This window comes from Juglans microcarpa x Juglans regia, chromosome 3S, assembly GCF_004785595.1.
Source record: "Juglans microcarpa x Juglans regia isolate MS1-56 chromosome 3S, Jm3101_v1.0, whole genome shotgun sequence".
Lineage (NCBI taxonomy): Eukaryota > Viridiplantae > Streptophyta > Magnoliopsida > Fagales > Juglandaceae > Juglans > Juglans microcarpa x Juglans regia.
The window spans coordinates 18,440,099-18,454,443 of NC_054599.1; the positions used below are offsets into that span (position 1 = coordinate 18,440,099).

Here is a 14,345-nt window from a genome sequence, read left to right on the forward strand (position 1 = left end):
TTGAGTTAAATTGAATTCTTTATGAATAGTAGTGAATTGAGATGGTAGAGTGAGTTTTGTGGGACTCACCTAAGATGAGTTTATATGTATTTGGATGTTAAGTTGAGTTTAGATAAATTTATAGAAAGTTGAAAAATGTTGCGGGTCCAGCGTATAAAAAGGTCTTAAGTTGAAAAAAGTTATAGGTCCCTCGTGTAAAGAGGTTTTGAGTTTAGATGAGTTTAGTGATTTGAAAATTTGATGTTTAGATATTAGACTCAGCTTAAAATAGAAAAAGTAAATTTTAATCATGTATTTTGAAGGATAAGATAAAAGAATCATTGAGAATGCTCTTAGACTTCACTATGAATATGTAATGAAAGGCAAAGTTTGTATTATTTCATAATATTAAATAAAATTTTCAAAAAAAAAAAAAAAAGTAAACTAGTAAGACTTATCACTTGCCACTCACTCGACTTGTTAACGGTAGTAAATTTGCTTCAAAGATGGCGGGAAAAAGGGTTTTTGCTCCATATATATAAGATATTTTTTCAATGGCAGCCATGGGATTGGGAACTGTCTTCACAATCCATTCCTTGGATGCGAATTGAATTTAAAATCTGAACTGTAGAAACGGAAGCAAATTTCAAGAAGAGAATAAGGAGAAGGAAGACTATCTGAAACGTTTCTAAAGGAAAAGAATGGGGTTGCTCGAATTGTCTAAATTCAAGCTCCAGCTCCGATCCCTAATCACCGAAGTGCGAGACCTCAGAGTACGATTTCCGTTAACAAATCCACTAAATATCTATTGTGCGTGTGCGTGTATCCTATAGATTTTTTTCTTTAAATTTTCAGGAAAGGGAACGCTTAGCAACCGAACAACTCCATCATCAAATTCAGGTTTTTTCTTCCATTCAATTCAATTCCAATCCAAAAACTTTGATGTTTTCTTTTCGTTCTATTTTCTATGATCATGTTCTATGCTTTTCGGCGTTTGAACACAGAAGCAAAAGCAAACTGAGGAGGAACACGGCAGAAAGTTACAGGAACTACAAACAGAGTTTGCTATGTCCAATGAACAGCGGCAAAAACTTGAAAGGCAGGTTCGTTAAGTTTCTGGATAAAACTTGCTGTCTATGTGCCTGTAGAAATTCTCCTTAGAGATAAAAGTCATCGCGATGTACTATATGCCAGTACAGGTGAGTTACCTTCAAAATGACAATACTTTACTCGAGAACAAGCAGAAAGAATTGAAGGGAACCATACAGAGCTTGCTTCAATCGAGGGAAGTTTTCATCAATGCTTATGAGGTCTGTGTGTTTTTTAATCCTCTCTATCACGTATATTGAATACGCTTTTATTGATTATCATCTTGTGGAGGAGAAGATGAAGATGGGCCGGCTAGTAAAAGAATGGCATGGACGAACTTCCGAGCAAAGATAGTTGGTTATAGTGATTGAAAACATACTTGATAATGTTAATGACTAATCTTTCGGGTGGCCTTTTTGGCTCAGTAATGCTTAATAATTGACTATATGAAGATTTTGGTGTACTGCTTCTTGTGGTTTAGAACCGGTCAAATCTGTGAATCTATGAATGGCAGAGCTGATGTATTAAGTGCACGTGGATTTGGGCAGTAAAAGTATTGGGTGGATGTCCTTTCATGAGATGATTTAATTTGTTTACCTGGTGCTTCTCTACAACGCGTCGTTACCATCACACTCTTTGCTCTATGTGGGTCATCCTTTGCATACATGACCTTTACAATTATGAACTTGATGTTATTTCTAATTCAACTAGTAATTTATTAAGCCTTCTGCTCTTATTTACATCAATTTAGAATTCTGTGAAGCTTGTTACCTATGTATTAATATGGAATGAAGGTTCTGTTCTGCAAAATCTGAGAAATAGAATGTGCTGTAAATACTACTGAAAAGACCAATACATCATGTTGAACAAATATCTTGCAACGCTAATCTGAGGCTTATATGAGAGGCATCTCATGTCATAATCTATGTGCAGGAATCTACTTATGAACTGAAACGCTCAGTTGAATGCAGAGATAGAAAGCTCACTGTCCTATCTGAGAAGATAAGGTCTCATTTATTATTATTCGATTCAATAGAAAAGGAGGCATTTTCTATCAAGCAAGTCATCAATGATGTGCAATGCTTAGTGAATGAAAAAGAGGAAGTAGGTAAGTAGCTTTCCGAACCATAAATTATTTCAGGTGTACACTCATTTTTACATTTTCAACCCAGGCCATTCATATAATGAAAGCTGCAGTATTGTATTCCTTACTAACCTTGTCTTCTACATTCAGTTGCTGCCTTAAAGAGCAAAATGGATAAGGTGCTTGCATTTGAAAAAGTTTTTGTTGGTAATGCCAAAGTCTCATTCACCTGCCTTGATTAATCTTCACTCTGTAGTGTAAAACATATTTATACGTGTGAATGTCTGGGTACATAGCCTTAACTATGCTATGTGCATATGTAACTATCAGTCTGTTATATTCAAAAGGACTTACTATTCCAGACCAGCTTTTTCTATCTCTGTACCCCTCTTTCTCAAAAGATGGGTCCCAATAAGTGAGAGTATTTAAAATAGCAATATTGGTGTGGAAATAGCACTCTCCCTTGTTGAAATTTTCTGTTATAATAAACAATCTGCAATACCAGTATCTTGCCAGTCTGGACCATATATCATCATTAATAATTTGGATGCTGCCAAAGTGCTCATGAATTTTATCATATAGTTTTGCCTTACACAAAATCAAACAAAATGACTGTGTGACACATTTGTGATTTATTAGCAGTAGAATTTACTCTATTCATGCAGAGAAGATCTCTGACCTTCAAAATAAACGTAAGAATGACAAGGACGAGTTACGAAGAAAGGATAGAATCATTTCAGAGCTAGATGCACACCTTGAGGCAGCAAGAACTAGCAACAACCATCAAAATCAAATACAAGAGATATCCATATAAATTTTGTTGATATTGTGTTTGATTGATTCCAAGGAGTAACTTGCACTGTCAGCTGAAGGTATACTTTTATGGGTGTTTATCTTAACTGGCCAAACCTTCAGAAAACCCTATCAGCAAAGGATGTTGTCATACAGAATTTAATTTCAGAGAAAGAGGTTCTTGAATTGTAGATTTCCTTTTTTGTTTATTTGATTTCTGCACATTGTGCTTCTTGGCTTTCTAAACTTCTTTGAAATGCTCCATAATCAGGCACTGCACATTGAACTGGGGACTGTAAGCATTATCTTACAAAAGATTCAGGATGTTGTTACAAATATGCATGAAGAGGTTAGAAAATGATCTAATTTTTGGAATATACTATGGTTTCGATTTGTAGATGTTATTTTTTTGTTTCTATTTTTCTCCTAAGAACTTCCAGTTCCATGATGATTCTGATTTGAAGTTAAGGAGAACATATTGGAGGTGATTATTAATTTGAAGGAAATCTACCTTTGTCCTATAAATTTATGGCATGCAATGTGAGTAGCATTTGAACCATATTGGTTTCACATAGTACGTAGAATGCAAATTCTGCCTAATACTTTGTACATTCTATATATTAAGTTGTTAGGCTGTTGTATTAAATTTTTTCTAGCAATCTCATTGAGTGCCACCATTATGAGTGCTAATCCATGTTACTTGTGAAATACGGATTCCTATGCTTAAGTTTTAGTACCGTGCCTTGCAATGCCTGTAGCAACCCTTGGCCATTATCTTCCTTGTGGTTCCCTTCTGAAGTACCTTATAATTTTTCCCTTTTCAAACTCTCTTCTTACTTCAGTGAACTGTTGTTGCAGTATGTTATTTCTTTCACAACCATTTGCTTCTTTTTGAAATACCATTGACTCTCATGCTAGGATAAAAGGGAATTTTCATTGATACTCAAATGGCAAGAAGGATGTGACACTGTTATGAAGACGGAAGATAATGGGTATGATACAAACACTTTGTTCTTGTCAAACACTTTGTTCTTGTCTAGGACTACTTCAACCTATTAGCATGCTTTTTTTCAACCTATTAGCATGTGACTACGGGAGAGATCATTTTGCTCCCTTTTAGGTATATGTCAGGTTGTTTGGATCAGGTAATTCTGCTCTAGTTGTTCGATGAAATCACAATCTTGGGTGGTTGTTTGATGAATTCATAATCTTGGGTGTAGCATATAAGTGGCCCACGATACCCTGCCAAGATAATGTTTTTAAATTAAGTGTATGATTTTCTCATTCTTTGTGCAAACATTAATGAATATAGGTGTATTTGGATTCTAAATCTTTTTCCAAAGATATTGACTATAATGGACGGAAGTAAAATAGAAGGATCCCACTAGGACTTTCCAATGGATGACCATGCATCCCTGATCCAAGCAATTGAAATAAGGCCCTTTTTTTCCTCCCTTGCTAGGTATTACATATTTGTAATGTCGATCACGTTTTCTTTGCTCATCAGGACTGAAAATTTGCCTCAAAGTAAGATAGAAAAATTTCCAGATAAGGTCTCTGATACTGGCAAGGAAAATACAGGTTTATTGAGCCTTCTCCATATTGTTTTTACTTCCGTAAGGCACATGTGCATCTTAAAGAGAATCATCATGTGAGGAGATAACCTAAGCTTGTGATACTCCAGTAGGAAATGATATGCGGCTAACATGTGGTGATCTTGGAGCACGGGGTTCTAGTCATTGTGAATTGTGATTCTCTGTTTCACATGTTTTCCGTTCTCCATTCTGCTTGTGCAAGTTGGTTGATAATGTTTCTGAAGACAAACCAGAATTCCCTGCTTATTTGAGTTTTAAAAAAAAAAAAAAAAAAAATCCTTTTAATGAATTAGGTCCTAGAAACTGCCATCAGTAGTGGTATTGGGAATGGAATTTGTTCCTACAACAGCGAGCAAAAGGTTGGTCTACAATGGAGCTGCACCCTATGCAACAGTATTAGCATCAAAAGCCAGATCAAGAATCACAGAAAACTGGTCCTATAAGTGTGAGGAGTAGTAATTTCAAATGAAGAACTTATCTTATTTGAATTTCAATGCAATGTAAAGAACAAAAAATTTAAAAAGAAAAATTACTTTCATGGAATAGAACATATACACATCAGTCATTTATTTTACTATAAGAAGTGCAAATTGAAAATTCACGCACACATGCATTCCCTCTCTCTCTTTCATGTCTCGGTATGGAATACAGTATTTCCAAATGTTTTGATGCAGCTTCACTTCTATCTGAGGAGTACAAAAAAGTTGGCGGTCCCTTGCAGGATCAAAATACCAATGGCTCCTGTATGTCAGAGGCAAGTGGTCTTTTTCTTAACCTTGCTGTATTTGGTTGTGTTGAAAGACAAATAAGGCTTTTTAAAAAAAAAGAAAAGCCAAATAGTAACGATTCATTTGCTCTTTGCGTGTTCTCCTCCACAGTCAACTTGTTCAGAGCTTCAATTAGCAGCCAGCATTCGGAGTGTCTCTTTTGATGATGGCAAGGTATGGAGATCATGACTGACCCTACAGTCAAGATGCACAGCTATTTTCATTGCATTAAAATGTTTCTTAAAAAAAACTCGACTTGATGAAATACTTGGTACTTCAAAAACCATTCTACCCCACCCTAATAACTAATTATGCATTTTTTTTATACAAAGGATAACTGTACAAGTTCAGTACACCACTCAGATTCGGAGTCCTCAACAACCCAAGCAGAAACCTCAGGAGATCCGGGTTAGGTTTCTATATTGTTAAGTAATATTATTTTTAAAGTTATGTCTACAACATTCTGTAAATTAACAAGAAGATACGCTGAAAATTCAGGAGCACAAGTATGATCATGTACGAAGGCAAATGGCCTTTAAGGTACGATATCGTATGGATACTTCCACAGTGATCTCTGAAGTTATGCGTGCTTTTCTATTTTGTCAAATCCATTGGGATTGAGACGTTCATGAAGAATGGAAAATTTTTGTGTTTGCTAGAGCTGCATATCTTCTGCTCTAGGAATGGAAACCATACAAGAATTTTATCGTAGGGGTAGTCTCATGCTAAACATAACATGTATCTTAATCACTCTCATATCTAAAGTAACAAAACATAGACGAATAGTGTACTTTACTATAATTTCCCTTTAGAATATTTCAAATTAGGAAATTTGTACGTCATATCAACAGATAATTTGTACGTCATATCAGCCAAATATTTCAAACTATTTTTTGGATAGTGAGATGAGATGAGATGAGATGATTTTAGATGAGTTAAATAAAATATTGTTAGAATATTATTTTTTAATGTTATTATTATTTTGAGATTTAAAAAAATTGAATTATTTATTATATTTTGTATGAGAATTTGAAAAAGTTATTGAGATGAAATGAAATGGGTTGAGAGTATTTCTGTATCCAAATAGGCCTTATACACAAAAAAAAAAAAAAAAAAAAGTCTATTTGAAAAAGGATAATATGCTAAATTATCTTCCATTTTTCTTTGTAAGAAGTTAACAGCATTTATACATTTTTATACTTTTTTTTTTCCCTTTGGGCGGAGGAATTCTGTATACAAGTAGAAGACTTTGGTGATTGCAAAAAGTAAAAAACCAAGGTCTTGTAAAAGGCTATATTCCTAGATGTAAAAACTATACTCCTATATGCTAACATAAAATTAAAAACTTGTGATGAAAGCTGGGAATTCCAGCTCTGTCTAAAGTATGGAGTCCCATAAGCTGCTTGGACAAGTAAGAAGTTGCACTGAAGTATCATTACCAGCTGCACCATAATTTGCTAATCCGTTTGCTGAGCCATCACCCTCTCATTATATATGCTGGATGGTGACATTCATGGAGTCAAAAAGAAGTAGGATGTCCTCCCAAAAGGCTAAATTATCTCCAAGGGGGCCTAGTACCATGCTTCAACCAATTCACAGTCGAGTTGGTAACAAGTAAGCAAACCAAATTTTAGAGCAAGAATGTTTGTTCCGTATTACCTTAGGATGCCCCGTCAATGTTTAGTTTAAGAGAATTGGCATGGGATGGAAGCCACTTTGATCAAAAGGGCCTTCTAACCTTTACTGCTATAGAATGGAAAGCAACAGAGTATTAAGAGTTTCAGCATGTAATCTTGAAAAGAAAGTTCAGAATGATTTTAGGTATCGTTTGTTTTCGCAGATAAGATGAGATGAATTGAAATTAAAGTTAAAATTTGAATAAAATATTGTTAGAATATATTTTTTTAATATTATTTTTGTTTTAGGATTTGAAAATTTTGAATTGTTTATTTTATTTTGTGTGGAAATTTAAAAAAGTTGTAATGATTAAATATGAAGAAATGAGTTGTGAAAACAAACGAGACCTAAGTAATTAAATATTCCAAGGTTAAATTAGGTCTTAAGGACTACATCATTAAGAAAGATGTTAAATGGCTGCAGGAGCTAAACTTCTTAAAAACTGGTAACAGAAAGGTCTAATGAACAATAGATTTATTAAAACATTTAAAAACTGAGAATAGAAAGGCCTGATGAGCAATAGTTTTATCCCATTCTAGTTCTTAATGTCCCTGTATTCTTTTAGGGAAACAAAGTTCATTGCAAGTTCTTTTTTCTTATTATATATTTCATCAATATTTTTTTTTTATGACACCCGGGCTCCGTAGAGTTATAATCGTAAGGAAAATGATAGGGTTACTATCTTTTTACTACTTATTTACTATTCTTTTTGTATTTGATTTTTTTTTTTAATTTTTTTTTTACTTAATGGTTAAAGAAGTGACTAGTAGTAAGTTTATATATTTTTTTAATTTTTTCTTAATGATTAAGGATGTTAAAAAATACTTAAATAAAATGATAAAAAAAATAAAAAATACTATAAATAATAAATAGGTAGTAGATAGGTAATAAGCTATCGTAAGTTAATGAATGTCTGGTCAGAACGGATCAAGTAGTTTTTGGGGGAGGGGGGGGGGGGGGTGGTAATGTTGAATTGAGCCCATTTTACTTCTATCTTTGGGCTGTCCAAAACCACATGCAGTTCATAATTTAAGCACTCGTTTATTGCTTAAAAAGCGTTGTCCCATTTGTCTTGAGGTCAGGCTGAACTCAGGTGGGCTGAGCTAAACTTCAAAATTTCTAATTTCGTCTCTGACACATGAAAAATATATTTCAGTTATGTTATAGACAATTTTTTTTTTTTTATATAAAATGAAAGGTGTTTATTTAGTATTTGAAATTCAAATCGATTAAAAATTTAATTTTTAAAAAAAAAAATCAGTTTTTTACGAGGAAAATGATTTGTATAGTTTTAGTATGTGTGAGTCCTACATATTCTTTTTAAAAAATAAATAAATTTGAGACTTACGTAAAAAAATTTATTTTTTAATGATAAGTCTCATTTTTTTTTCGTGCAGCGGCTTATATATCCTGTACGTAATATTATTATTTTGACACATATAAGTTATAAAATAAGTTGCAAAATAATAATATCTATATCATTGTTATATGTTTGTTTATTACAATATGTGAATTGTAAATGCTCAGAAAAGTCATCTAGATGATTGCAAAGGGTCTGCTTGAGATTATATGCTTAAAGATGGAAGAGGGGGACGGTACTGTCGGCTGCATAGAGTGGAAAGCTAGGCTGATCAGAAGTTGGGTTTGGATGATCAGATCTCCGAGATGCAAGGCTTGTGCATATACGGCTGGCTTTAATAAACAAACAGTATGTGGGGTTCTCTTGGGCCCGCACCGGCTCAAATGTGAACCAAAAAAAAAAAATAGTTTTAGCAGCTTGGGTAGGTGTGCCGCTTTACCTGGACGGCACGCCAGGGGACAACTTCCCAACACACAATTTAATGACCATGATGGCCAGCTTTACTTCCTAGAATTTTTACACCCTTTCAATTTCTTTCTCTTGTCTTGATATTTGAATTTCCTTCTCTTTGGGCAAACGGTGCAAATACATGGCTTGTTAAGAGAGACGTAAAAATTAAAAATTTGAATAAAATATTATTTTTATTTTGATAATTTAGATAGTGAGTTAGAATAAGATGAAATAAAATTTAGAAGTTAAATAAAATATTATCAGAATATTATTTTTATTTTAAAATTTAAAAAAATTAAATTATTTATTATATTTTATTTGAAAGTTTGAGAAAATTGTAATGATTAGACGTCGAGATAGTTTCACAGTTTCACTATCTAAATCAGGCCAGCTGTGTTTCTTAAGTGAAGTAGTCTCAGACTTGAGATTATTTTATTATTATTTATAAATAATTTATTATTATTTAAAAACTATTTATTACTAATTTTTTTACTATACACGTTAACACGAAATCGCCTATTTAAACGTAGCCTAAACACCGCCAGGCATAAGAACCTGCAAACTAGTCTCTCAATGTATGTGGAAAGCAGGATTGAAATAGCTTACAATTTTCAAAGAATTTTTATCCTGTGAAGTTCTTTGAAATCGAAGCATCGAGTTGTAGGAATTTAAGAACCATTCTAAAGTCTTGGGTAGGAGTAGTAGGCATTTAAAGACTTTGGTTTAGGGTCTAAGGTTAAAATCTTGACATTGTATATTTAATTTTTTTAATTAATGATTAAAAAAGTAATTTTTAATATATTGGTATATTTTTTTATTTTTTAACAAATATTTAAATATGTTAAAAATAATTGAAAAAAAAAAGGTCAAAATGACCTAGCGGTCAAATGGAAAGGTGCTACTCAGACGGTAGAGTAGCACCGCTCTTTTTTATAAGCAACATCTATTTAGTTTCAAAATTGATCTTAATTTATCTCAACTAATTATTACAATTTTTTTAAAATTTTATATAAAATATAATAAACAATTTAATTTTTTAAAATTTCAGAATAAAAATAATATTAAAAAATAATATTCTAATAATATTTTATTTAATTTTTATTTTAATTAATTAATCTCATTTCATCTTACTTCACCATCCAAATCTCAACAATCAATACAATCTCCTATACCATCTCGATTACATTGCAGGCACATCAAGATTGAATGCAAGCAAAGTCGATGCAGTACTTTCCTGATTTTTTTAAAAAATAAAAAATAAATAAAATATCAGAAAAATGGAAGTTGAAATGCGCAAGAAATACCAGCCGGACAAAGAAGTTAGACCCACCTAATGATTTTGACTTGTGAGCAGCAGTCACGACTCACACAACAATAATTTTCTTGGTGACAGACTTTGGAAGGAGCAGCGTTTAATACACTGATAAAGAAGAAGAAGAAGGAGAAGATGAAGAAAGCAATTTAATGAACAAATCAATTTTGATACCTGAAGTTAAGTTCCATATTAGACTATTATTAATGAATGCAATTTAATTGCATTTCCCTCAATATATATATGGTAACATTTAACAACAAAATAAACATTTGGGCATTAGGTTGGTGCAGTTTCTTTCAAAATAACTATTTTTGAATTTATAGCAACTTAATTAAATACAGCCAATCAAAGGGAAGGAGTGATATCATTATTTTAGGTGGTTTTAAAAATAAGAGTAATGATATACATTCCGTTCTTTTTATAACCATCTTTTAAATTGACGGTATTTTTATAAAACGTTGTTATTTTTATAAATTATTTTACAAAAATATGATTATTTTTTTAATAAAATTATATAAATAGTTGTATATGTATTATTTTTCTTAAAATAAAGATCCAATATCCCTTTTCTCATTCCATATAGTTGTTATTTTAGTTACACCAAAAAAATCACAACAAAACAATGATTTTGGATTGGTGATTAGTGCATGATTAATCATGACTTGAGAAAGAAAGGCCCCCTACTCGTAGGGGGTTGCTTTAAAAAGATGCTGATTGGAGGTGGCTAACAATAGCATATGGCTGCATTCAAGGGCAACGCACAGAGGTGAGGTGGCGGGTCCCCATCTCAGAGGGGGGCACGACGTTCTATGATTTTTTGGCAGAGTTGAATACAAAACACTCTTAATCATTATAAATTTTTTAAATTTTTATATAAAATATAATTACTTTTTTAAAATTTTAAAATAATAATAATATTTTAATTATATTTATTTAATTTTTAATTTATATCTCAATTTATATTATCTCAATTCACAACATAAATTTTTACTTATTTTTTATGCTATATTTTACTATAATATACTTACAAGTATCAAATATACAAGTTTTTGTATAAATTTTTTATAAAATTGTAGATCTCATTATGAAAATGTGAATTTTTCACATATTTTAATTGTGTGATTATTTTTTTATAAAGAATTTACATTAAATTTATGCATTTGCGATATTTATATATTCATTTCTCAAAGCTTAATTTATTTTTTTTAAATTTTTTTCATCAAATAATTTTTCATTTTTTTTAATTGGTACAGCGTATTTTGGTCATGGATTCATAGGGTGGTGCAAACTGTTTGATTTTTTTATTTTATTTCATTATATGAGTGCATCTCGAATGGTCAAAGAAAGATCTTTTCAGTTTAATGTCCTCGACTGCGAACGCAAAGTTTTGAATTCAACATGTCTGATTTGATATGACTCACTCATAAACACCATGCTACCCAATAGTTTGAGATGGTGGATATGATGATCTCTTTAATTATTTATCTGAATTAAAACAAATAAGATGTGGACATTTATTATGATTCGACATCAACATATTGATGTGAAATAGCATATCAACAACTAAATTAATTATTATTTTTAAATTGATAAGAAATGCTTCACTTAACAAAAAAAAAAATATTATAAAAGTGAATTAACTAATTTTCGTATTTTATATATTGTCTCATATTATAAAGTTATTATGATTTGATGTATAACATATAATCACGTTAATTTATAAATTTATTTTTTATATTATTTATTTATAGATATAACAATTCTCTAAATTTAATAATTAATAAATAATGCATCAATAGCACAATGCGATAAGAGTTATATGAATGTGCAGTAGTTTACATTTTTCCTAATTGCTAGACAACGTAGGATTTATGTAATATATCTACTTACTCTCAAAGATAAATGCTTTAGCCATATGGATATTTTATAAAAATAATTTCATAAACTGACGTTTTTTGATGTGCTACATTAGATTGTAAAATTACTTTTTCTTTTAACTATCCTTGTGTAGGCTCTGTTCACAATTTTTATAATGTGATTGACAAGTGTATGTGTAAACTAATTTAAATCTCATCTGTAAGACTAAGACTACTTGTAGATATTACAAGAAAAATATTTATTTGTGTCCAGTTATATATTACAAAAATGATAATTTACTATCAAAAGTGATCAACTCTCATCGTAAATAATAATTCTCATCACAAACTGATATATCTTGATCTGCATCTTTTAAAATATTAATTATTGTTATCATAAATGATCATTTTATCATCCCAAATAGGCTAGCTAGCATATATGATCGGCATCGATCCCTTAAAAATGTAATTGGAAGAAGTTAGCTAGTACGTCAAAGTCACCTTTGTTTTTTTCTCAGTCGAACTAACTTTAGAGTTAGATGGGTGAGAGTGATGCATGTATGTGGAGGACTCGTGGATAGGAAATAGCATGATTATTATTTATTGGTTCTACAGTATTATCAACTAATTAAGTTGTAATATCTATCAATAATTAATAGTGCATGCCTGATTAATTTTCTTTCCTGTTCGGGCCAGTTAGGTTTCGTTTGCGCATTTCACAATTGTATATAGAATTACTTTCTTTATAATTCTCAGATTTTCATTTCTCCATCCACGTCTCTCTCTCATGCGAAGGGGAGAATCACGACGTGGCATTTCAACCCACTTTTTTCTTTTGGTGTGCAATTTCTAAATTGACTGCTAAGAATAATTTTTCATAATTTTAAGATGTGTAAGTTCTATATATTTTATTTAAAAAATAATTATCTTTAATTAAAAAATGAGTTTTTCTTCGTATGTATTTTAGATTTGGCTATTTATTTAAAAGTGAGCATCGTAGACCTAAGAAAAAGTGGTCTGCATTTATTGCTATAATGAAAGAATAAATATGATGCAATAAATAATTAAAAATGAACAAAACAAACATAACATAATTAAGAAGTAATATAGTTGGGGAAAAATATATATTCCCTCAAGTACTTGCATAAATTTAAAAGTCTCAAATGAAAAAGACATAAAATGGACTCTATAATCATTCATTATTGTTCGTATTGAGTATTTGGACTAGAATTACAATGAGCCAAATATGCTATAAAAATCATGACTAGGCCTGTTTGCTTTCAAAGATGGTCTCAACCCATCTTATCTTATCTTATCTCATTTCTTCTCAACATTCAAATAATATTCAAACACAAATATTTTTCATTTTTAAATTTTTAAATTTTTTATCTAATCATTACAAATTTTTCAAACTTTTAAACAAAATACAAAAAATAATTAAACATTTTCAAATCTCAAAATAAAAATTATATTAAAAATTTATATTCTAACAATATTTTAATTTTATAATACTTTTATTCAGCATTTTCTCTCTATTTTCCAATATCCCATAAAACATTTTAACTCAAATCATTTCACTACCATTCACAAATTTATCATCTCGTCTCATATATGTAATCAAACGACGCCTTCTCTCCATTTGAGATTCTCAAGTTTGAATAAGAACTCGTATATAAGACCTTGGTGCAATAGCTAGGATGTTTTTTTTAGTAATTATACTTTTATTTCTTCTCATCTATTATTGTAAAAGGAAATGATTTGTACACTCCTACGATATGCAAATTTTACACATTTCATTTGAGAAAAGTGAGCAAATCTGGAAGGGCTCTACTATTTTTTAAAAAGAGTGTACAAGATTTGTATACTTTAAATTTGTATCTAGTATTATTTCAATGTAAAAGAATAAAATTTATCATTTTTATTTAAAAACCAAAAACTTCTCAAAAGAAAACGAATACTTTTTGGTAGGCCAAAACATTTTTATCCCAAATGCCCAAAACATTGACCTAGAACACCATTTAGGTGAAGTTTTCGTAAGATGTATTTCACAGTACGTAATGTAACATATTTCTCCATATCTAACAAATTTTTTCTCATAAATGATAGTTATAATCGTTGAGTGATCAAATACCATATAATCATTTTAAAAAAATGAGTAAACATAAAATTTATATGAAAGATGTGATACTCATATGTGATATTTGTATATTTTATGATTGTATGTAATATTACTATGTATATATATATAGTCGGTACATGCAATCGACGTGCAGTCGTTCATGCCACATCATATTTAAAATGAATTATTTCTCTCTCATAAGTTCGATATTTATCTTTCATCAGTTCTATCAGCTCGGTCTCTTTCATCAACTATTCTCATC

The 14,345-nt window shown here is 30.8% G+C and overlaps 1 protein-coding gene across 4 annotated transcripts; it reads left to right on the top strand.

The window, feature by feature from the left end:
- Positions 1-404: 404 nt before the first annotated feature.
- LOC121256951 (golgin IMH1) lies at positions 405-8,920 on the top strand. Of its 4 annotated transcripts, none has more exons than XM_041157762.1 (16): positions 405-752; positions 835-879; positions 984-1,082; positions 1,179-1,289; positions 2,002-2,176; positions 2,303-2,359; positions 2,818-2,954; positions 3,062-3,121; positions 3,216-3,293; positions 3,863-3,936; positions 4,452-4,525; positions 5,214-5,293; positions 5,418-5,480; positions 5,639-5,714; positions 5,805-5,846; positions 8,511-8,920. In XM_041157762.1, the coding sequence occupies exons 1-15, from the start codon at positions 681-683 to the stop codon at positions 5,816-5,818; spliced, it is 1,215 nt and encodes a 404-aa protein (XP_041013696.1). In that variant the 5' UTR covers positions 405-680; the 3' UTR covers positions 5,819-5,846; positions 8,511-8,920. The 4 variants fall into 4 exon arrangements, with proteins under 4 accessions (XP_041013696.1, XP_041013697.1, XP_041013695.1 ...); XM_041157763.1 differs by having other exon boundaries at positions 8,516-8,920; XM_041157761.1 differs by lacking the exon at positions 8,511-8,920 and having other exon boundaries at positions 5,805-5,964.
- The last annotated feature ends 5,425 nt before the right edge of the window (positions 8,921-14,345 follow it).

Coding starts and splice junctions, on each gene's coding strand:
- LOC121256951 (XM_041157762.1), top strand. CDS start 681: ATGGGGTTGCTCGAATTGTCTAAATTCAAGCTCCAGCTCCGATCCCTA. Junction 2,177..2,302: donor GAATGAAAAAGAGGAAGTAG/GTAAGTAGCTTT, acceptor TTCTACATTCAG/TTGCTGCCTTAAAGAGCAAA. Junction 5,294..5,417: donor ATGGCTCCTGTATGTCAGAG/GCAAGTGGTCTT, acceptor TCTCCTCCACAG/TCAACTTGTTCAGAGCTTCA.